This window comes from Balearica regulorum, chromosome Z (assembly GCF_011004875.1).
Source record: "Balearica regulorum gibbericeps isolate bBalReg1 chromosome Z, bBalReg1.pri, whole genome shotgun sequence".
Taxonomy (NCBI): Eukaryota; Metazoa; Chordata; class Aves; order Gruiformes; family Gruidae; genus Balearica; species Balearica regulorum.
In genome coordinates this window covers 6,354,680-6,380,557 of record NC_046220.1, presented here as the reverse complement: position 1 = coordinate 6,380,557, position 25,878 = coordinate 6,354,680, and the positions used below count along the sequence as shown (strand labels likewise).

The window sequence follows — 25,878 nt, the reverse complement described above, 5'->3', positions numbered from 1 at the left end:
ACTGAGATTTTGTGGAATTGTTTGAAGAATTTAGTTAAGTACATATGTATTTTTTTAAAACCCTATTAATATTTACATGTAAATAACAGTGGTAATTATCACAATATACTTTTATCCCAGATTCACTTGTGATTGCCATCCTCCCAGTTATGTGCAATTTCCTGCCAACCAAATACATGATAAATTCAGAAGTTTCCTGCAGTAAATCCATGTCAAGGACATTTTAGGGTAGTATGACATACAGCTGTAGGATAAATTCAGACCCTTCAAGTGTGCAGAAAAATGGTAGGGAAAGGGGTGGAAAACAGGATTCTGAGGCAATGTCTTCCAGTTTCTTGTGTGGCTGCACCAAGGGAACAAGTAGTTTCTTGGGCAACTCCAAATGTTAGGTAATAACCAGCTACTATGACATTTTACAGTCAAAAAAATGCAGTTGGTGTCCAACCAAAGTTGGTTATTCTCTCACAGGAACTACTTCATTTGTCTGCAGAAAGCTTATCCTCAGGGAAATAAAATTAAACCCATATTCCCTTAAAATTGCATTGTGGAGACTTAGAATTTACTCCCAGAACAACCGTAGCATTATTTTCAGAAAACAAAAACAGAAAACAAAACCAAAATAACCCTGGGTTCCTGGACTAAGTCTCGCTCGCCTTATCTCATGATAGAGAGGGATATACTTAATCCCCAGAACAGTGTATTCAGATTGCGCCTGTGTAGCGTTTATTTATGTACTAAAAAATTAAAACCACACAGATTCAGGATGGTTGCAGTGCTAGAGAGGTGCTGAGCCTAGATGTGATAGTTTCCACAAGACATTTGCAGAAGCAAGGCTTTTGGTGTTGCCTTTCTGCCCGAGGTTGGTGTCTTACAGTACAGCTGGCAGGAGCAAAACATGTGACCACTACTCAGCTGTCACAGACAGAAGCATGTTAGTGTAACCCAGACTGATGAATCACAGGCGTGGATGTACGATATGAAATACTTGGAGGGTCATACTGCTTTCAAACACTTTGGCTGTCAGCAGAAGAAATGCAAGCAGGGCATGCAAAGCCTTCAGACAAGTGGTGCTGCCGCAGAACCTCCACTTTTGTGTATTTTCCTAATACGAACAAAATAAGAGACACTGCCATCTCTTCTGAAAGTCAATGTTTTTCTGTATCTTTTACCTTCCCAACCTAACTCCCACAATTTCGTGGAAGAGATACGCAGAAAATGTACCTATTTAAACAGTAATGTGTATTTATTTTTTTGCTCTACCATATGTACTATTATACTTTCTTTGGGATCATATAAGAGCTTGGTCACCTTGCGGCTCTTCTACTCCATCAAAAATGATCAGACGGCCTGTGACACAATGAGCTGTCTACAATCTTTTCCCTTGTACTTCAATTTTCTCCTTAAGTTTTCTTAAGACAGAGGCCTGACCTGCCAGATGTTTTGGAGCTTCTGGTTTCTCCTAAACTGTAACTGTTTGTGTAATTTCACTTATTTAAGCAATTAGTCTTTACACAGGACCTAAGCATAAAACTATCAGAAACCAAGCTTTAAGTGGACATTGATCAGCAGAAGGATATAAAGAAATATCTAATTACATTGATCTTTGAGAAATGTTGATTACTTCAAGTCACAACTGTGATCTTTTCTCTTTGTGAAGTAGAGTGCTGAACTTTTCTAAGTGATTATGTTCTGCAGATACACTTTTCAGATACTGCTTTAACTATCCGCTAATTATGATATAGATATCTATGACATAGAGATAAGGTTAAGAAACCGATAATGAACAATGCAATGGCCAACCAGTGGACATAATCACAGCCAAAGACTAACGGAATACTCAGACAACTATTCCAGCATTTAAAGTTTGCACTTACCAGCCTCCATAATGCTAGAGCAGTTGGGATCTGTGAAGCCGTCAGGACACTCGCATGAGTAGAAATCATCATCCAGCCCTGACAGACAGATGCCACCATTTTTGCATGGGCTGGAGTCACACATGTCTCCTGTGGGTTAAAGGGAAAAAAAAAAAAAAAAAAGATTCCTGTATAAAACTCTCCAAAAGTTATGCACAAGGTCTGAGTATGGCAGATATTGCTGATAACCAAGAATAAAAAGGAATGACAACTTCTATGTCCTTTCAGTACCTTTTGGCTAATTCCATTTTATATTTACTCAACAGTATACCTCTTTGTAATCATCTTCCCCTAGCCTTCTACTCCATAAAATGTGATTCTCTTAGATGTACTGACAGTTATTCACTTGCAAACAGTAATAAAATCTAACAAAAAATATTTTTTTTTTCTTTCTCTCATTTGAAGTCATTCAGGATATATACTTGGAATTCACCCAGGATTCTACCTCACCAGGTTCCCTTCAACATAAAGTTGAATGGTGGTTTCAGTTCAGGCTGTTGGCTTATCACCTGGTTCATAAGCAAAGAGCTGTGGCTGTGGTTACATCATCACATGCTCCACATTTACTCTTAAGTCACTCAAGGGCACAGATTTGATCCAGATGAGGCATTGGCATGCAGCTGTATTTCTGCTAAACACAGAGCATGGCATTCAGGCCAGCAGCGTGCTGGCTTTATGTCAGCCACATGACGGCCAATTATATGTGATCCCAGGATGAAGTTTGACAGTATAGACTAAATCCATTAAAGTGTTTTGAGCAATTTAATTCTAACAGTAAGTTTACACCCAGTCATTGATTTTTGATGTGGAGCATGGTCAGAGATGCTGTCTGCTCACACTGTGCCCCCAGGGAGGCTGTCACTATGACTTGTGACCCACCAACTGCATGGCAGGGATGGACACTAAAGGACTTGAGCTGCCACAGTCCCTCTATGCTCCTTGACAGTCCCTTCCATGTCTTGGGGAGAACTTTATCAAGTTCTCCCATAATTTGATTGCAGAATTGGAAAAAATCAGTTAGTTAGAAACAAAGGTATGCTTAGCTTCAAAACTATGCTATGCAATGAACCAACTATGCTTTAAAATTCCCTGGGACACAGGACAAGCACTGGCACAGTGGGAAGCTTCAGACTGCTTAAATAATGCTAAATAAATAAATAAACAAGACTTTGCTTATCCTTCAATTGCTCTTCAGTGAAGAAAGCCTGTTCAGTCAATCAGTGTTGAGGTGATCAACAGCAAAAAGACATAAACTCAGAAAGATGTGCCACAGGGCTGCTACACATGCTCAGAAGTTGAGCACGTCTCCAGTACCACCAGTGTGTACAACATATGATTGTGATTTCCTATCCAATATTATTTGAAACAGCCTTCAGGAGAAGATATAAAAGAGAGAACAGAGTGTCTGTTCATTTCTCGTAATTCCTGTTTTAACACCCTTAAAGGACTCCACGCTATCACAGTTCTACAAATATATGGAAATAAGGATTGCATCCTGTTCCTGAATCAATTTGGAATCAATCCTAAAGAATACTCTAGGTTTTGGTTAGTTTCAATTTAATATTTTTCCTCAGATAATTAAATATATATTTAGACACATTTTTTATTTATCTCAAGCTTCATCATATAAGACAGAGTGCTCTCTATTGCTCAGTATTGCTTTTAGAAATACTAATAATTTGTGCAGGACAGTTTTGTTTTGCCAATTTTTTGGCAGATATATAATTATTAAAAAATAAGAACATAATTTTGCATGCTAAATTAAACAATGGCCAGTCTTTTGCCCTGTAATTGTAAAGAGTTATAGAAATCGACTTGTTTATGCCAGTAGTACTGACATAATAATATATTTTGGATTATTCTAGTAGTAAGGATGTTTTCAACACCTCTGGCACATAGACTTCAGATTAGAGCCTGGTGTGAGAATTCCAATCTAACAGTCACTTAAGAAATTTAACTGATGCACAAAATTGCCTTTATGAATTATGTGCATCAGGTGCAAAAAACTCTAGTTGTGAGTTAGTTTGCTGGGTCATTTTTAATCTTATTGAATTTTTAATTTGTCAGCTTTAAGCTGCCTTCATGACACAGGAATTGTCATGTGTGTATGTTCTTGGTATTAACAGTTTTGTCTTGAAGATTGTCCACCTGACGGAGAAGTAGAGCTATTTGAAAAGAGTCAATGGCATAAGACATTATCTGTCTAATGACTAGACATTATCTGTCTTCCTAACTGAATCTAAATAAGTCAAGACTTCTCATTTTCAGTGCTCGTTGCATTATTAGGGTAGCAAAGGATGCTTGTTTTTGTATTTCAGGGGGCTTAGGCATTTGTTTGTGAAAAAACAACTACTATTAACTGAATGTTCTGACAACTGTATTCCCACACCTTTAATTAAATTAATAAATTAAATAGCATCTGGAGCAGGAGCACTTATTATGCAAATCCGTATGGACGTTCTGATTAAAATGAGAGGGGACATTTTTACTATGTGTTTCCTGATTCAGTGTTCTTCTGATTTCAATTATGCAATACAAGAAAGAAAAAGAAAGATTAAAAATACAAAATATGGTTTCCATTTGTAAGTTTTATATTGACTGACAAGCAGAACACATCCCCAGTTTTCCATTGTATTTCCAGAAACTAATATGTCCAAAGTATGCATACTTAACTGTGTAGTTTTCAGTTGTCTGAAAATTCGTGTTGGCTTTTTCAGTCTGAAGTAACATGACCCGACCTACAGTTTGGGAGTAATAAAGCAGATGCTGTCCTCTAACAACGGTCATTTATTTCCATGCTGAGGAAAGAACTGCACTAAGTGCTCTTTTGACACATCACCTTGGCCCAAACTCTACTGTCAGTCACTGGTGTAAATTTTCAATTGTCATTATATCGTATCACAGAAATAAAATGGGACCAAAAAAACCACCAAAAAGACAAAAAGCTCCAACAAAAAAAATTACCTAGCCAGTCTCATTCAGGTCATGCTAAAGAGGGCTAAAGAAAGAAAATTTATACTTTGAACAACAATGGTTAAAATAATACGATAGTATGACATCAAATATGATGCAGTCAGAGAAACAAGCAACTGCACAGACACAAGTGAGCCATAATTCTACTAAAGACTAGATACCAGGCTGTGCAAATTTGCATACTTAAATTAGTAAAACTCACCTAAAATGTTAGCACCCTTATTTATGACTTAGTGTCTGTGAAAGTGTGCAGAACAAAATAAATACCACCTTTTAATCAACAATATTCCCCTCAATTTACATTTTGTGCCTCTTGAGAGGCCATTCATGTTGAAATATTGAAATCTAATTTATTATACATTCTACTGAGTTTGATGAACAGAATTTTATTTTAAAGGCTCTGTTCTTAATAAGAAAAGCTTATATGGGTGCACTTGGTCTTAACACAACTAATTAAGGGATTTGTTACCATTAAAATACTGTGTTGCATACAACACAACTTTTAACACAGCAGTAGTTTTAGAATTTAACCTTACAGTGAATGGAAGAGTAAAACAAAAGCAAAGAAAAACTATATCCTTTATAGTAACTCTTAGAGAACTGTGCTCTGTGCTGCTGACTTTCCATAGCGATAGGTAGTATGCTTTTAGTGCAACAGACTGTGCAATTTCGCAAATTTCTGTAAATTAAACAAACACTCTAAAAGGAACTCCATTATTTAAAAAGCATCAAAAGACAATTAATATTGTATTTTTATTAGAATGTTCTGAAAGGAGTCCAGTAAGAATGCAAATGTCAAATAAAAAACATAATTTATGTTTTCCTTTACTATGTCTGACTAACCCTGCACTTTTCATTACATGGCTACTCAAGCATCAAAGTATGTCTCAAGACTGTATATAAAATATGTACTACAACTATTGCTGCCGTTACTTCATCCTCAGGAAGATGTCAGACAATAAAATCTCATTGCATCAAGCTATCAAAATTTGGTGCAAGGATCTGTGAAACAGAATCAGCAAATGATATACTCACATGTTCCCCCCACTAAACTGACAGAAGTCATGACCACTTTGCATCTACCTCTTTAGGTGACCCTTGCTTTGAAGTGATGTTGTATATGTAGCTTATTTTATATATATATAAAATATATATGTATATACACATACATATTTCCTCCTTCTTCCACAACATAATGCATGGAAGAGTTAAAGTAGAAATGTAATCCACACTATCTCAGATCATACTGTATTGAGAAGCAGACAAAACATTTACATGATTAGAGGATACTAAATTTGGGGGGTATTTTTTATTTTGATTTTTCCTCACGTCTTTAGTTTCTTCAGAACATTCTTAAGTCATCTAAGTCCTTGAGCAAACTGTCCATCCTCTCTTTGGAAAACATGGTTAGTTAAGAATAAAAAAAAAAGACAAAAAGAATAAAATTAAAGTGGCGATCTATACATACTCAAAATTAAAATTTTAATTAAGAACCCTCCCTACTTTTCCAAAGTAAAAAAAAAAAAGTGTATATATATATAGATCAAAAATCAAATAAAATAGTGAGATATTTGCTCTCTAGTAGCAATTAGGCTTTTTTTAAAAGACTAACAGCTTTTGTCCCTAGTGAATAACTCAATCATTGACCCTGGATCTCTTTTATTAAAAACCCTTGGAGATGTAAGTCCATCATGCTCCATGACATACCCTCACATAACTACTCTTAAACTATATTATTTTCAACAAAATACTGAATGTACCACTATTGCTTCTTTCAACAAGCAGGTAATGGTGGGGAGGAGGGTAAAAATTGTAAATCCACTCTGTCGAACTTTACACTTCTATACAGTATACTTTTTGATCCTGTAAAGCCCTACAAAATGTTCCGTGATTCTTGACTGAAGAGTGCAACACTTTTCTTGACAGCAAAGGACAATCTGTAAAAAGGAAGTCAACTGCTGTGTATAAATAATGCAGCACACCATGATGGTAACAGTTAGCCCATCAATCCTTGTCAAGAACAGAAATTCAGAGTTTATCAAAACAGTTTTTGTGATATGAAGGCTAAAGATGCACTCTGCAAACAGAAAAGTACCATCCACAACCACCTGCACGCTCTACTTCATAAAGAATTCTTTGTGGTATAAGCACATAGAACAGTCAGCTACCATTACTATATGCAAATCAATTTGCAGTTTACTAATGTTTGTCAGTGAAAGAAAAGAAAAAGAATTATTTACTCCAACTTAAAACTATTTACTCTTTAACATTATAGCTCCTGGGATAGGAATACCTGCCAAACACTAAGGTATAGTATCCTGAATTAAGCATGGGAGAAGCATTTCAGTCCCTATGCACAAAATAATTAGCCTGAAATTAATACAATTTCCCTTGACTATCTCATAACAAACACCTAGAATGATAACTGTTATGATTTCTGGCAGAAGTGTTACTGTAAGTGACATTTGCTTTAGACAATGAAATGATGACAAAGAAACATGTCTTCAAAAAATTGCATGGATTCAAAAGATTTCAAAACTGGAAGGCAAAAAGTGATAGAAGAAAGGCGATTTGGGTGTTTGGGCACATTTTCTTCTATAATTTAAGAACGGAGTTTATTCTGTGAAATAGAAAGTGTGCATGGAAAAAGTCAACCCTATTTATTCTTTTATATAATGTGCATTAAATATAAATATGAACACATCTAGTGTGCATTACATATTGATGTAGTGAAATTTACAGAAGCTGATACTGAGGTAAACATACTCATACTGTAAGAGTCCAAGTGGATGCTGACACCCATTGAAACAAAAGGCATGACAAAATCTACAGGTAAACAGTTGCAAATGTAATGATTTACAAGTTCAGGGTGCTAGCCACGCAAGTTGTTAGGGAGGTCCAACACTCTTTACTGGTATGCTGTGTAATGGGTGTTTTGTAGCTCAAGCATTTGATTTCACCATTGATGGGAAGAGGTGGACTGTCATTCCTACCTAAAACAGCAGCTATATTTTTATTGAATTTCCTACATTGTTACATGAAATATGGCTTCTTTTCAAAGCTCCCTCTAAAGAAATAAAATGAATAGCTATTCTCTTTCATGAGAATAAAAGTTATTAAAAAGAAGAAATCTCCAGGTGGCACCAAAAAATAAACAGCCCAGAAAATAGCTAGTCAATAGAAATTTGGTCTAGGGATAGTAAAAATAAGGGTCAGCTCTGAAGCCCAGAAGAGCAACTAAACTTCAGGAGAAGACTAAGAAAGTACTTGCTACCAGTAGCAGTTTAATGTTAAAATCAATTTTCAGAAAAAGAGCTTTAATAGTTTTCTGATTTACAGAATCATCTGTACAGTGTCCAAGTTCAAATCTATTTCTCCACAGCTAAACCCCTACTGAGCAGCAGAACCATAAATCATATTGAAGACACACCTGTGCAGACATGCAAAATGTGAACATGAAAACAGATGAGCTCTGCAGTTCTTTTAAGAAATCTGTAAGCTGGTTTTTTCAGATTCCATGGTAAGGCAGCTAATTTGTTTTTCCTACAGTTGAATAATTAACTTGTATCCCTTATTATTTGAAAGGGAAGTTAAAGTTTCTGGATACCAATAGCTCATCTACCTCCTTCTGCTTGTTCTTTAGGCCAGTTTGCTTACTATGCAGGTAGAAGGTTCAGCTAACTTTCTAACTAGAATATTCATTACAAACTGTTTAAAAAGGTTTAGAAAATGAATAAACTAATACCATCAACTCTAAATGTACACATATGAACTGGAATGGAAAACTTAGAGGAGAACATAAATCTCAGAATAATACACTCATGATTTTATCACAGGTCTCATGAAAATTGAGGTAGTTGCTGCTGCTTCTGAACGACTCCAGGATCAAGAGACTGTATGCACTCAAACAAGCTGTAGCTTGGAGTTGTGGAGAACAACTGCAACACACTTGTGTAAACTAGGTGTAAACATTTAAACATTTAACTTTTTCCAGTCTTGTAATCTGAAGGGATGCACCAGCTGATTTTTGAAAACCTGATACAGCATTACAAAAAGAAAATCAGATTATTCTAAACAGAAAATTCTTGTTCAAATACCACTCAGGGACTGGACTGAAACATTAATCCTGGGTGAAGATGAAGTGCTGACTTAAGCTTTAGGATTTAGTCTAACAGTACGATACTGTAAAAGTGTGTCCCTACTTTCAGGGTTAGAATAGAGCCCTAAAGTAATATCTGCAGAGATTAATTTCTATCATAATAAATCCCCTTCTGCCTTAAAAAAGTATAATCTCTTCCCTTTCTAAAAGTCTACAGTATGAGCTACTTTATTCATTTGAATGTGAAAGAGCAGTAGGTCACTGTACTTCAGTCAGCTGTATTACAGACTTTTTAAGCATCTGATGTTTGACAATATGAAATACAAGTAGAAACAGAAAACAGCTTAAAAAGTAAACTCTTCTTTCTTTCATAGGTTGCAGAGTTCATTTCTGTGCCAGCTGTCTCTGAAGGGAGAAAGATGAACTATTCCTGTCATTTCACATCTTTACTAGTAAAAAACAGATCTAAAGTGATTAAAGGAAGAATATGGTTATATAATGCACTTCTGAACATTTTTACAACTTGTGGCAAATTTTTCATGTGCACACTGTCATGAGGATTTGGGGAAAGCTGCCATCAGTTGAGACATTGTTTCATCAAAGGGAAAAGAGATATATTCCCCTAAACTGATCAGCTGACGGTACCAGTGGCACACCATCCCTAGCACCCAACCTCAGCGAACAGCAACGATGCTTCCTGCATGAGCAGGGCGATAGCTGATACATGCCTTTACCAAAGACACCCTAATCGCTATCAACACAACCTTCGACATCTTTTCTCTCTGCATGCTCAACAAAGCTGGCGAAAATTACCTAGGCACTCCTTGCACGTACTCATTTGATTTCAGCTGTCATTCATGTCAGCCGTGTTTATTTGCCACTCACTAACACTCATGTGCATCAACCTGTATTTCTGCACCTGTTCAGATCTACGAGGTGAGAGGTTTATGAAAAGGGAAAGAATAAGAGCTTAAATTGAGACTTTCCGTACAAGGCACTTAGGCTAAACTGTCTCTCCATTAAGTTGTTTTGTTCAATTAAAACTTTCAGAGAGACATCAAGTCATGATAGGAATACATTATCATTTCCAGTCACTTGTCCGTTGTTTTTAAAGCTGATCAGGAGATTTTTAGTAGTATGCTCACTTGAAACTTCTCAGTTAATAAAATATTCATTTTCTTGCCAGAAACTTCCTCATACAGCTTCACTGATTTCTGTCAAAAATCAGATGGGCTCCTGCAGGCTTCTCCACTAACTGCTAGAAAGCTCCACTTACATATCCATGACCATCAGATGGTCAATATAGGGATATAGAATTCTTATTTGACTTAACCTACATTGAGCTTTTGATCATTAGCTCTTCCTAAATCTCTCTTCAAAATACTTATGGCTCCCAAGGCTCTGGAAATGCCTCAACCCCCTGATCAGGAAGCAACTGATACACACAACAGCTTGTCTCTTGCCCATCCCCTGCTTTCCATGGAGAGAAAATCCATGCATGCAGTCACATCAGCAGCACAGTCCAAAGAGTGCCCTTTAAAATAAACAGTCGTGAATGTTTATCACCTTCACTAGACAGGTAACATCTTCCTTCATTTTCCTTATGGACTGAGAGCATTTAGGTACACGTATTCTTACTGGTCTTGACAGTTATCTTTCCAGTTTCTGCTTTCACTTCATCAGTGAAGCAAGATGGTTAAAAAAAAAAAACAAAACACACAACCCACTTACTGTGGAATTATAACTTTTAAAAATATATTCCAAATTTTACCTTTCTATTTCTCTTTTTTATGTGCCACAGCTTTTGAGGCTAGCAATTTAGAAGCACCAGCATGTGTGTCTATGTGTATACACACACACACACATTTAGCTCCATACTTACATACTTGTACATACTTTATACATATGGAAATGAAAGTGTTTTATTTTCCCTTTGTTTGCCCTGTACTAGATATATTCAGGCATTGGTTGCTAGGGTATTATTAATCTCAGCACTGGTAAATTTATCTTTTCCCATCCTCAGTAAATCCAAAATTGAAAGCTGAGCAATTAAAAAGTCATCATTAACAGTTTTTAAAACTCTAATTAAATTTCATTATATCCTCCTATCTTCACCAAAACAAAATACCTTAAACCAACATGAATTCTAAACATTTTCTCACTATACTTTGAAAAGTATTCATTGGTCTCTAGTTACTTCTACTTTTGGATGTCCTCTCTTAAATACCTTATTTGGTCACATTTTTTTTTCACAAGAAGTGTCAACACTATTGAAGAAGTGGGCAGCATTTAATATCCCAAGTTAGGTATCCAAAGTACAGAACTCACAAAATTTATAGTTCACTTTTCAAAATTTTATAATATTGTGTAGGTACCAAGTACATCCCACAAAACTCCTCAAATATATGTCTACACATATACAAAAATGTACAAATACACACATATTCACCTCCATCAACAGTTTCAGAAAGCATACTGAAAATAAAGGAATATTCTCTGCTTTCAAGCAGTATTCCAAACTGCAAAACATACCTGAAAATACACCCTGTGAAGCAGTCAGCATTGGCTACATCCAAATTAGAAAACAGCCTGACACAACATGAGCAGGTCAGTATTTCAAAGTATGCAGCACTCAGGCTTCGTTATCTACATTATATGAAGTCTGTGGATTTTTGTTTCAGATTTAATCACTTCTCTCCATGTGATTCAAAGCTGCCCAAATGACCGGTCATTGCTTCAGACCCTTAAGTAACCATTAGGGTCTCCACCTGAGTACGGCTTCTAGTTTGACGTCCTCAGGAATGAATCCAGCTTACACCCACCAAAACCCCTCTGCAGGCAGAAGAGAAGTGAGTGTAGGATGTGGAGGCAATCAAGTGATTCACTTCCAAAGTGCACTGGCGTGCTAGATGACCATTTCAACAGACATGCTGGCACTGAACGCTCTTTCCTACGTTAACTTTTTCTACAATGAGCTCTTCTCTTCTATTACACCAAACCCTACAGCTAAAGAGAATAACGCAAAATGTTCTGTAAGTTTCTGTTGTTATAATTAGCTGACCTTACTGCATTCATTTCATGTGTATTTTGGCCACATGGATATTTAAATCTATCTCCATGGAAATTCTGTCACCATCAAAAAAGACATGTCACCTAAGGAGATACAACAGTATTGCTGGTTTTCATCATTTTCTTTCTGACTTTACAGGAAGGTGATGTTACTGATCGCTTTCAGAATAATAATTAGGTAATGAAGATATATGTTCCTCCTGTGAAAGATAGGCAATAATAAAGGCATTACAGCTGTCAGCTACAATAAGGAAGTGATTCTGTTTATTTTGGACAATGCAGCTGGTGGTAACATGTAAGCTCTGTGGATAAATGATGCAGACCCTTTTAGTAATTTTTGCTAAGAGTCTCTGGAAAGATGAAGAGATGCAATTTTTACCTTATTTGTTTAATCTTGTTCAGAAATAGAATAAAACCTGAAAGTTTTCCACACATAAAGACTCCTGTATACGTTGTATAGTATCCTGTTACCTGTAAAAGAGGTTTTGAGTCCTAGATTTTCCCCAAACACAATATAAAATCAGATGAAACAACATATCTACCAGGCAAATTTTAACTAAAGGCATCAGGCAAGAAATGAGTGAGAAACTCTGAGAGCACTTACTCTGTGCAGCAGCATGTGACACAAAGACACTTAAAACAAGGACATAGCTGAGGTGGTAAACTGAATTACGTGAAATGGTTTGATGGTGGTGTAGTCACTCGTGCAGTGTAGCCCTGACCTTAGCCAACCACTTACCCTCACTAGTCTGCAGCTTTCCCCAGTTTTTCTCTCACAGTGGCCATCTAGGCACTCAAAGCCATGCTACAAGGACTGTCTCAGCTTTAAAAGCCACATTACTGCATGAGGGCTTACACGAATGCTAAGTAAGAAAACAGTTTGTGGATGTCAAAACCTTGTCTCAGTATGGCCACACTGCGCTAACAAATTGTATTCTTGGCAGTGTTTTTTAATTTATTTTTACTTTCCAGTGTAATTTGTAAACCAAACCTAAACAAAGATGGGCAGCAGCTTGAATGCACTTGCTGCTTGTTTCTTGGTATAGAGTAAGACTTGAAAATTAAGAACTGGGAATAGTAACTGAAAAAGGATGAGAAAGACAAAAGTCTGGCAGAGAACAGTACAAATGAAAGATACTCACAAATGGACTGGTTGAGAATTTGATGCTTTTAGCACACCATAGTGTAACAGGGACCTTAAGTGTTATTTTAATAATAGTACATGTAGATCTTTGACTATTAAGCTAAATAACTATTCTGTTTCAGCTTCTGAACATAGACAAATGTTCTTGTAACAACTGGTTTCTGGTCTGACATGGCAAGATAACCAAAATATCTGATCTGGAGAACTGAAGTGCACTGTAATTGCTTCTAGCTTCAAGGCCAAGTCATTGACCTGTCCTTCATCATCCCAGGTACATCCCAGACTCAACAGCATGTCTTAAGCGGACCTGAAAATAAAGCTGGTCTCCCGCTTTGTCTTAATTAGTAGAAAAGAGAAAAAGGAGAGTTTGCCTAACTGGCCTGCTATTTTTTTTTCAGTTTATCTGAGCTTTGCTTTATTAACTGCATCCAGGTAATATTAACGTGGTTAATTATGTATAGGATGTCCACAACGTACTGTTTGAAATGCAACTGCTGTTCTTTGGCACTTAACAGAGCCCTGAGTCTGCATATATAGCGTATATTTTGAAAAACACAGGACTAGGTGAAAAGTAAATACCAAAGGAATGGAAAAATACAAAAAAGGAGGTGAAAATACTGAATATTATGAATATGTATATATAAAATGAATAAATATAATCTATAAAAAACAAATTAATGTCTTTTTTCATCAAGCATAGAGGAACAAAGGGAGGAAGGAAATTACACTTTAATAGGTACAATTAAAGTCATAAGCCTTTGTCACTGTACATCCATTCCTTCTGACCTTTTTCCACTTTCCACCCTCCCACCATTTCTAAACATGGGATGCCACAACAGAAGACTGTAGTGGGTTTACAGTAAGAACAAGGTCTTTACATAGATTTGTATGATGTTAACACTACACCAATACAACACGTGTATTATATATACATACACACATATGTATGCATATAAAGTACATAAAAGTCTATAATGTGTAAAGTATACAAAATAAAATTCTACATCACTACCATCTTCAGAAACAAATAAAGGATTCAGAGTGGAAAACACTAGATGGACATGAATATCTTTCTCTCAGAACAGTTCATGCAAGTACAGTTTCTCATAGAAAAAATTCATGGAAAATTCACTTTGCTCTGTAAAACCGTAGAGCCCTTCAAGTTGAAAAGATGAAAGAATGATGATTTTACTTCTCAATTAAGTCTGAGATAAAAGTAGATTAAATTTATTACATTTTAAAACAAAGCATTAGGATACTACTGTGGAAGGCTGTTCAAGCCATTGGATTGTCGTAGCACAGGAAATAGATATATTAAAAAAGAATAATTCAAATTGATAGAACTAGTTTAAATTCTAAGGGTATAGATGTTATTTCTAGATTTGTTTTATCATGTCCAAAGAGTTTTTAAACCTGTAAAATACAGAAATAGCATTACTTGAAAGAGCTTGAGGGGATTTAACATTTTCAAATATACAATTCACAACAGTATTTGAGTTTATTGTTAAATTCTCAGTAATTATTTACGGTAATTGTTGCATTTGGGAATTCAGATGGTGGATCTTATTGAATTCATTTCTACAAAAAAAAGATTAATCTGAAAGTTAAAGATGATATTAAAAGAAAATTCCATGCACTTTGCTGTGACACATTTGAGTTTCTGATACTGATAATAAAATACTCCTTAATCAAAGTTGAAGTATTACATGTCTATGAAGCCTTCCAGTTTCAACAAATCAACAGTTGCTGACACAAAAATGTGTTGTGGAGTACTCCTGAGAAGTAAAGCTTGCCTTCTAATGAGAACTGCCGCTCTTTCTCACATGCCATGTCTATTACGTAGAAGGTACCTAAAAATACTCTCTTCCAATTCACCATAATTTCTTCTGCCATGATACCTACAGAAAGTAAGCAGATAAAGCATATAGAACTACAAAGCTTTAAGTGTAAAAGTGTACACTTTTAATTTACACCCCCCCACACTTTGGGGGAGTTCATGCATTTTTGTATACAAGTGTAAAAACCCCGGAGGACTGAATGCAACTTATTTTGCTTAGTTTGCTGATTCACAGTGACTGACAAGATCCACACAGCAGGACAAGATCACTACTGGGCTCCTACTTCTTTCTGTCCTTGTACAGCTTATTTTCAAATGTGTTTATGCAATTAACTTCATTTGGTTTTCTTTCTCTTTCCCCACACAAAAAATGCAGACCATTTCCTGACTCCTGTTCCATGCCTATCTTACAAATGTTATTTTTTATTATTTGCCATTGGTATCCATGCCAACAACAAATAACACAGTAGTTATGGCACATACAGGTGATTAGAGAAGCCTCATTATTCACTGACAGGAAATACAAAAGTTATTGTGGGTACACAAATAGGTTGTTACTGCCTGATCTTGACAAACAAAGGGACTACAATAAAAAAAGCTTATTAATGGAATATAACAGTGGATTCTGAAATTCAACGTATTCTCAAATGAAGCTGTTAACAACAACCTGGAGGCTCATTAGAGAATCCCTTTCTTTTTCCCTCTATTTGTGGGCCTCACTAAAGGAATTACGTATTATTTTTGTGCGTGTTGTAGTTGTGTCTTTGCCACTGGAACTTTTAATTTCTTTTTTCTCTGAGAATAGGCTTAGATTTCTTTTTTTTTTTTTTTCAACAGCTATTGATCCCTGCCCTCCCCAAGCTCAAATTATTGTCACTAGCCCTGCACATGCCTCCCAGGGACCCATGCCACAGACCAGAATCGCAACGAGTTGACCACTGCCATTTCTTTGTTTTGATCTTGACCTCAAACTAACTTTCTGAAAATACTTATTTATTTTTTTCACTAAGCTGACCCAGACCCCTGCCCACCACGAGGCAGTTACATACACAGTTAGTTCCTGCTATGGGGCTAGGACATTATCGCCGCTCTAAATTAGGTTTTCTCCCCATCAGAGCTGAAGGCAGAGCTGCTGTTTTGCACAAGCCCTGTAGCCAGGACACAGGCAGTGCTCCCTCTGATTATACTGCCTCATTACCGGCAAAGAGAAGGAGTACATAGCACACAGCAGTGCTGAACATCCTGAATGATAAAAGCATCATTTGCATAACACTTGGCGCTCCTGCAGGTTTAAGGCCTAATAAATCTCCCAGGGAAGTTAAAAGCAAAACTCTTCCAAAAAGCCGGATCAGACTGATGGTGCTCAAGATCTCTACGTCTAGGAGCTGTTACACAACAACTTCTAACGAGATCAGTGGAATCGGTTTAAATCCAAACGCTACTTGCACCACTCTTGTGCAAGTCCAGAGTAACACCATTAATTTGATGGCGTTATTCCTGTTCAATATTGTCAACAGAAGCAATATTTGAATCATTTTCTCCATTGCTTAATTATACTATATCACCAAAACAATTTTTAAGATAATTTCTTGCGATTTTATTTCCTTGTAGTATTGCTTCTATCCTTTCCTCCAATTTCCTATCCTCTCATTGATTTTTTAATCCAGCAGTGTTTAAACCACATTTTCTTTTTCTTATAAGTTTCTGATTAGTTCTTCTTCTTTTTTAGCCCAATTTATTTTTATTTGAACTTCATTCATTTGGTAGTGTTTGCTTTTCAATTTGTGCATACCATTTTATGATTTTTTTTTATTACTTATCTGCTACAATTGTCTAAGTAGTTTAAAGCTATTATTTTAAGAAGTGTCTAGAAATTTTTGAGCCCTTTATTGTGTTCTAGTGGCGTATCAGTTTTATCTCAGTATCATTCCTGGTTGCTGGCATACTAGGCCAGAAACTGCTGCAAATGGCTCCCACTAGTCTTGTTTAAACCAGACTTGCAAGATGTATGTAAGACAACTCAGAGAAATCAATAAAAAATATTTATCTTCTATTTATCCTCTATTTGGGTTTTTGTTTCAGACAAAAAAGCCTAAAACCAGTCAGCCATTTATTACTCTGGACAAAGGTATCTGCTGAAGTCTCTTGCTATGTTATTCAGAAATAGTTATTTAGGTTATGAAATCTGCACTCAGCGTATAAGGATATTGTACACAGTTCAAGGTAAGTCACTTCAAACAACAATTCTAGCATTTTTCAACCTGGTTCTTCTTTACACTTTACCCTGTTAGGTGACTGAAAGGAAGACAATACAATATGAATATTTTCCTTGCAGCAGCTGCCAAGCAAGCCTAACAACATTGCCTGAAAAGCTTAACTACTGAAAGCAATCACAATAGAAAGCATCTTGAATAATTATATATCAAAGCTAGACAGTATTAAATTCCACTAAAGTAAGTCTTTTATTTTCTTGAAACATGATCTAAATGTATAAAAGTAAGCATGGAGTAAATTTAGTAGATTTCATTGTCAGAAGTGCAATGAAGACAACAGGTCTTCTCAGATAAAACTTATTAGTATGTGAATTAGAATAAAAGCCATGATCACAAAGTAGTTAAAAGAAAGTAAAAACATAGAAAGCACAGTATTTATCAGTGCTAGAGACCTCTGTGTTTATCTTAAAAAATCACTGGTTGAAAATTGCAGCTGTAAGCTTTTGCTGAAAATGCTTATCTATTCAATAGTATGAAATATAAGTTGCATGAACTTATATTTCCCAGGGTACCGTATTGCTTCTATTTTTAACAGGAAAATTATCCCTACCTCCATAATCATCTGCTTCCTCATAAATCCATCAGATACCTAGTCCTAAAGAAATCAGATATATTCTAATAGATTGGGTCCAAAGCTTATTGATTAGCTTTATGTAAGAAATCCTGCTGCACTGCAATACAAATTTGACTAAACAGAACAAAATAGATTATTAAAAATGGTGTGTAGAACCAACAAACAAACACATCTTTGCCTATGGCCATCTTAAAACAAACCCAAAACCCAAACACAAATACATTACAAGGCCCATAAATGTCTTTCCCCATAGCTGACTCATCCAATCTGTCCATGACCAAGTTTTGAACCCCACCATACTCCAGACTGTACCAAGCATTGTCCGAGAGCTCATATACCTCAAAGCTATGCCAAGGAGACCATCAAGAACTAAGCAGTAGAGGCTGTTGTGGCTCTATATGGTGTCCCTGTTTATCATGAGCGACGCAGGCGTCCAAGTCCTCTTTCTTCTGGTATCAACATCTAAACAACGAGAACTACTTCATCAGACAGAGACCCTCTGGTAGGAGAAGGCTTGGCTCTTCTGTTCTCCATTGCTAGAGATGCAAACAGAGATCATGAGTAGGCCAAAAGGGAAGGGGTAGTTATGAGGTGTTGGATCCCACCTCTGTCTCCCTATCTTTAAAGACCTTTAAAGGTCTCTTCCAACCTAAACTAATCTATGATTTTATCTCCAATTTTTCTTGCTGCTATTGTGGTGAAAAGAGATGTGACCGACACACTCTACATTCCTCTTCCAGCAGTGTATTAAGCACTTTTGCTATGCTATCCAGGCTATATATAATGAAACCTATAGATTTAATGACATTCAACTGTGACTGTTCCTCTCTAAACACATTTGACAAGTGCCTGGATGTTTTCAGTTAGCTTGCATTTTGTTATGTTGTTTTTGCCTGCCGCTCACTGCTAGGCAGCTCTGGGTTTCAGGTGAACGTAACATAGAAGCAAAAGTATCAAACGCTCATCTTTTCAATGACAGACTGTAACAGAGAATCCCAGTAGGCCATTTCTCAGGGCAAAGCAACACCAAAAGATCTCATTAGGCAGAAGGAAAGGAGATCACAGGGCACCGGTGATAACACCTCTTATGTGTGTCCTCATTTCCTCCTGGGAAAAATCTTAATCTTTTAGGTCAAACTGATGGTGACTGAACTTGAATATTGTTCCATGACAATAGTCGCAAGTAAGTTGGTTGGTTGGTTCTTGGGTTGTTTTTTTTCTAAGGGGGGTAGGGAGGAAATACAACACCTGTTAGAATCAAGAGCTAAAAGTCAGTCTACCATGTCTGTTCTCCTGCCTGCCAATGCACTTTGATATGGGCTACTGCCCTGCTACAATCCACGTAGAAAAAGAAAGATCTCATCAATTGGTAAGAATTCACAGAAAATAAACACACCACCACCAACAACCACACACATATTATTCTAGATGGTTATTCAAAGGGTGCTATTTCAGATCCTGCTCTAGGAAGATCTGGATTTCAGCCTTTGAGAAAGACTACTTCAATGGGTTTACAAGCCTTAGCAGTTGGCCATAGGGTCTGACTCATAAAAGGAAAACCATCTGGACTACCTGAAGACTAACCACCATACTGGGCAAGCAGTCAGTGCTTTTCCTTGTAACAACCACAGCTACTAGCAGTTCTACACAGACAGCAAATCATCCTAAGTCTGCACAGCACCCTCATAAAACATGCTAGTGTGCCCTAAAGAAGTGATTCTTAAATTTTAGTTTCCATTTCTAGACCTTCTGAATGGGAAGGGTTATGATAATCCTAATATTTCAAAGATCTACCTGACTTCGAATGTAATCTGTTCCACGGACATCAAAGGTGCTCTTCAAAGACACAGCTGTCTCCCTGTGCAGAGCAGCTTGCAGGCTTTGTGCATCATGTCTTGAACACCAAATTAAATGGAAGCCAGAATTACAGGTACTCCCAAGTTAAAGCACTTTTATATACACATGACTAATTTTAGTCCTGAAATTCATAATTCTTCAGAAATTTAATACTTGCTATCATTTTGGCATTCAGGTCATTTGGCTAATGCCAGTATCTTCCCCAACTGTTTGGACACAGGAATGTGCACTTATGTATTCAAGACTAAGACTTCTCTTAATTCCCTGCTTCCCCTCCTTTTGATTTTCAGATAAAACAAAACTATCAGGATGTATAAAGATTTGCTTTAAATGTCTGTGTGGATAACAAGTTTTGCTTATTTAAAGCTGGATTGTATTCTGAAGTCCAGTTTACAAAACCAAAAGTAGTACTGGAATAACAAATTGGTAAGCAGTATTATAGATTAGCAATTTACGGTATCCCTAAATTTAGAGCAACTCTCTATGCTCCTGTGTGAAGCTGCTCAGAGAGAACGCATCTGTTTTCTCATCCTTCTCCATGTGTCCTGCTTTTCTCCTTGTTTTCCTAACTCCCACCAGACCAAGTGGAAATCACACAGCACAGTTAGGTATTGCGTCAACAGCATGCTCCTTTAAAAGCAACACATCTCACACTCCACCTGCAATACCACAAAGTAGATTCAGAATGGTATAGTTTCATGTCTGACCAGATGCAAGCTTTAAGCTTGAATCAAACAAGTGCAGACCTCGCCCTCTGGTCAATCTTTTTGTAACATTGGTATTTCCACAAAGAGTTTACGTTTTGAATTTCTCACATTTTCCCATGACATTTTCTTTTGTGAAAGGATTCTAGACCATCTTTAACTTGCAATGCTCTGCTGCTATGTAGTAAACACCTGGTGATCTGAGCATATATTCCATATAAATATGTGATAAATGACACACAAAATTGTCCTGTGAAAACTGCCAGCAAAGCATACCGCCTACAGTGACCATTTCTGTGTCTGCTGCTGCCTGGCCTTCAGCACGGAGACAAAGGAGAGAGTCCAGTGCACGGGTCGTGCACAGCATACTGTCAAGCCACCAGCAACCAGAGGAACACGTTACAGTGAAAGAGATGCTGTCACTTCTTATTGTCAAGGCAGGAGGTAGTAGATGTGAAATAACATTTTCTCCTCCAGGGCTTTCCTGGAATTTTGTGATTAGCATGTTAAAAAACTGGGAGAAGTCATAATAATTTTAGTTTCTATATATGAAATGCACTAAGAAGCCAGTGCCTATGTTTTTATTACTTATTTGTGAGACTAAAAATCTGATTACAGAGTTTTTGAGACTCTTAAAACTTGTTTTTTAATAATGATACTCATGTGAGTATTTTTTTCAATAATGATATATATTTTTATGTTAAATGGCAAAAAATTATCACTATTACTACTACATTCAGGAAGTGCTGATTATACATGATTGACTTATAAGCCTGTTGTTACTTTCTACTTCATGGCCAGAGGCATTAAAAATAACAAGAAAAGGCTTTGGGGATACACCCCTGGAATGTTAGTGATTCCTTAGATGGGTACCTATAAGCCACAGCCTGATGAATTAATTAAGTTATAAATAGGACATTTATTCAATTGAGAATAAACTCAAGGAGAACTCCTTTTCAGTGTGCAATATAAATCCTTATTTTTTTGTTCTTTCAAAATAGGTACAGACACATGCACTTTTTATACTTACTCATGCCTTGATTTTTATCTGTCTCTGTATCAAAATAAAGTTGCAAAAATTTCATCAAAGTCACTGGGTTGATACAGGAATAAATGTGGTATGAGGAAAATAATTAAGCCCATTTTCTGAACAGCAACAGAGATAAGATATTTGCTGTTGTAATGAAGCATGTATTTAGGGCAAACAAATGCAGTAACTGGCCAAATACAGAAACCTGTAACAAAGCCTAGGTTATGGCTCCACTTTACTATGACAGACAAGTGATTCATTCCCTCCTCCATGGGTACTGCACACTATCGTCTAAAGTTTTTTTCTGACAATTACAGTAAGACAAGAATTTGATTTTCTAAAAAAAAAAAAAAAAAAAAAAAAAAGCTAGATGGAGGCAAATATCCAGACCTAACCCCAGCTTCCCTTCTGGAATTGCAGCAGACATAAAACGATATTTGTTTTCATGATAGGGGAGCTGGGAAACACAGGCTAATAAACACAGGATAATAAAGACTATCTTAATTATGAAGTTCTCAGTACTTTCTGGAAGAAAGGGTTTCTGCATGGCTACTCCCTACCTGATTGACTACTCTTCCTGTTCCAGCTCAGTTGTGTTGCCATCTTGCCATACTTCCATCTCGTCATTTTTTTCAGTCCCTCCAAAAATACTTGCCAGCCAGAACATTAAAATATGAAAAATATTACTTGGGTAATCCCTGTATATTTCTTATGTCATGAGCCAAGGGCATCATTTTCACCCTTAACACATCTCCTTCATCTCTGGTGCTATCTCAAATCTCAATTTTTCTTCAAGCACATGGAAATTCAAAAGGAGGAAAAAAATCAGACGGCAGTAAAAGATAACATCAGATAAGCCAAACTTTGAGTGCCAACAGATTTTCAGCCATTTAATAGTTTTGCTGTTATTATCACCCTCTCCATTGCAAAAATCAAAAAGGATTATCTGGCCCATAATTAGGGAAAGATTCCAAAGTGTGTAATCAGATCATGCTGTTCTCTCTGTTCCTTAAAAGGTCAATGAGGATTATTTAAAAAAAAATAATCAAACTTCATGTTTATTACACAGAAACTGCTGGGAAAAGTCTTTATTAGGGAATGGTAGCTTGTTTAGAGATCTTGTATTGTCATGGGCATGAGTGTTGTTACAACACAACATAAAGCTAAATACAACATTCATTTGGCTGATATATTTTCTGGGGTTTTTTAATTCAATATTGCTCAATATGTACCTCATGCACAGTCAGCATGACACGGAAATTATTTGGAAAACAGTGTTTCTCTCTTAAACTTGACATTAAATTATCATTACTACATTTTGGTTTTGAAAAAAAATAAATCTCACTCTCAACTTTTGTTAATGGTGTTATTAATTCAGAGCTACTATAACAAAATATTAAGATGGAAAGAGATTTTAGTTAAATGGTTACCTTCCTGGGAAATTTACTAAATGAAAAACACACTTGGTATGTAAAGAATATGTATTGTAATAGCAATCAAAAGGGGTTATTTATTTATTTATATTATAAATTATAAATTAATTGCTAGGTTAATTTTAAAGGAATATAACTGATTTACCATTTGAATTAATAAAACCTCTGAATTTACCAGAAATTTACCAGCATCAGTGCAAGTCATAATTAGGTACTTTAAAAGCATCTAAATATTTATATTGCTTCTGAGAATGTAGAAATGTTGGCCTTATGTTTAAGTTATTCAAATAAGGTCCGAGAGGATGCAAACATCTGGCTTTGATTTAGGCTATGGGAACTTTAAAGGTCTTAGTTTTCTCCAGATTTCAATTCTGCAAAGAGTAGCCAGTGTACAAACAAATCACTGCAATGGCTCAAAAATTTAATTTATCATTAATACAATAAGGGGTGACAACTGACATTCTGTAAGTAATTGCATCTCCAGTGAAGTCCAAAAAACATATAAGCTACAGCTGAAATAATGAACAATCACAGTAATTTACGGTGAAATACGATTAGTATGATGAATCATAGTAATTTATGATGAAATTCATAACTCTCCAGGATTGCCATGAAAGCCTGATGTGTGAGATGAAAACATAGAATTAACTAGATTTTTAAGCTATTCAAATTTCATATGAGCTCCTAATCCTTGAAATTCTGCATAACACACACAACTTTGATTTGTGGATACAGGCGTAGAACTCTTTAAACTATTTAATTTTGCACATGCTAGCTCCTATCTGGTTAGGGTTTGGGTTTTTGTGTTTGGTTTTTTTTGAAGAGGCAAGCAAGGATGCATCAAGTAATAATCTAACCTGTGTTATTCATTGCATGTGAACTGTTCTCGCTGACAATCCATGACACCTGCAGTATGGGGGCTACTAATGCTAATATGCCAGCTCTTTTAATGTTAGCCCACTACCATCCAACCTAAAAGACAAGTTGGAATAGAAATATCATACCCTTTTCTTCTCAGTCCACTTACCAATACATGCTTCTAGACAAGGATATTATCATACATTTATATTGTATTTTCTTACACACATGAACCTACTACTAAAAGCATTTGCATGGTTAATATAAACTTAACACCATTTTTTGAATGAGACTGTCTTAACTGTCCCTTTAAGCCAAACCTCTTAAGATAGTCACCACCTTTTACAGAAAGACTGGATCATGGTACTGTTGGATGAAAACAATTCCCATCTCACTCAAGCAACATCCTATCAAAATGCAATCATCAAACAAACAAGATAACTTCCAACCACCACTTCGACAAAACTGAAATATGGATATGACTCAATTCTATGTCAGGCAAGACAATGAAAGCATGCTGTGGCTATCTACTGTTCTCCCATATAGTGTCACCAAGTATCTAAGTCCCAAATTTTATAGGTTTTAGTGTTTTCTTTAAATAAATCAGTACAAGCAATGAATTAGGTAAACCTTTCAAGTCTTGTAGTCTCCTTTATAAAATTAAGTTTACAGCTTATAAGTAAATTTGGAGAACAAAAATGATCATAAACAGAATCAAGAAACTAAAGAAAACTAAGGGTACATTAAAAGAACTCTGCTTTTCAAAATGAGAAGAGCACATCATGACTTACGCTTGAGTCATGATGTGAAGTTATGATTTTTCAAAAACTTTAAGGTAGCAAATACCATTCTATTATAATTTCAGTTTTAACCAGAAACACTGGTGATGTACAATGGATTATGTATGAACTGAACTTTTCTGGTTCATACAGAAGTTCAAACACACAAAGAAGCTGCACTGTGACAGTAGCCATGTCCAAAGTGGCATAACACCCACACCCCCCCCCCCCCCAAACCGAACAAAACCCCAAACATTTAAAATTAAAGGTATTAATTTTTTGGAGAGACAAAAAAACCTTCTGAAATTTACTTGTTGTATTTGCTAAGGCCCAAGGAGTCAAATAAACAATCAACTTCCCAAACAATGTAATTTATCTAACAGCTTGTCCATCCCCATTAAGTAACAGCTTCAGGGAATGGTATACAGAATAAGTCATAGTAACAAGCAAACAGTAACACTCACAACAGGGAGACTTTCCTGGGTGCTTGCTTCTTAATAATTACTTTACAACAAGTCAGCAATTAATTTTTTTACAATAACAATTTTTAAAATTTAGAGGCCTCATGAAACATGCAGTATAAGTATGTTAGTAAAACTGCATTAAGGAGGAAAGAGAAAAGCAATGTATACCTGCAAAACCCATTACTTTCTTCAGATCAGAAATCTAAATAGCAACATTGCAGTTAATGACCAGGAAAAACTGGGTTGGCAATTTAAAAAAAGAAAAAATGAACGATTCAACTAAAATTAAATAATTGTCAGTTGTCCTTCTTGTAATGCTTGCATTACTGGCTGTTCTTTTCTGCAAGCTATAGTTTGCAGCCAGCAGTTTTGACAAATCCTTTATTTCACCCAAGCAGCCACACTGATGGGTTACTCAGGTTAGCACTTCTCATTCTGCAGCAGAGATTTCAAATGTGGCAAAATCAAAACTCAATGGAAAAACTGGGAGAATGATTAAGTTGATCATATCCTGACTTCTAAGCATTATATTGATGGTCCTTAAAAAGCACATATTTGCTTTCACTCTGAAGCTACAAAGGGCGTCTTGGCATTGATTATACAGTGTTACCAATTACCCAGCAAACGCTGCCAGATTCTCTGAGGAAAAAATGTCAATTAAATTTTCTTATTTGTATATATTTAGGAAAATCCAGAATATAATTTCGAAGTGTGTTTTCTTCCTCCACTCTGTTTCCTCATGTGCAGTGACCCCTTTCCATTTACTTTTCTCAGAAGAGTATGGTTGATGAAGTGGCTTTCAAAGACATCCGGTATTAAAACACATCAGGCAGACTGACTTTCTATAAAACAAAACTTGACTTTCTGCAAA

General features: G+C 36.1%; 1 protein-coding gene across 3 annotated transcripts in view; it reads right to left on the bottom strand.

The window, feature by feature from the left end:
* The window catches only part of EDIL3 (EGF like repeats and discoidin domains 3), a 271,141-nt gene that overhangs the window by 197,074 nt on the left and 48,189 nt on the right, over positions 1–25,878 (bottom strand). For all 3 annotated transcript variants that reach the window (XM_075740487.1, XM_075740486.1, XM_075740485.1), the window contains exon 2: positions 1,875–2,003. In XM_075740487.1, the coding sequence (XP_075596602.1) occupies positions 1,875–2,003 (129 nt within the window). The remainder of the gene's footprint in view (positions 1–1,874; positions 2,004–25,878) is intronic.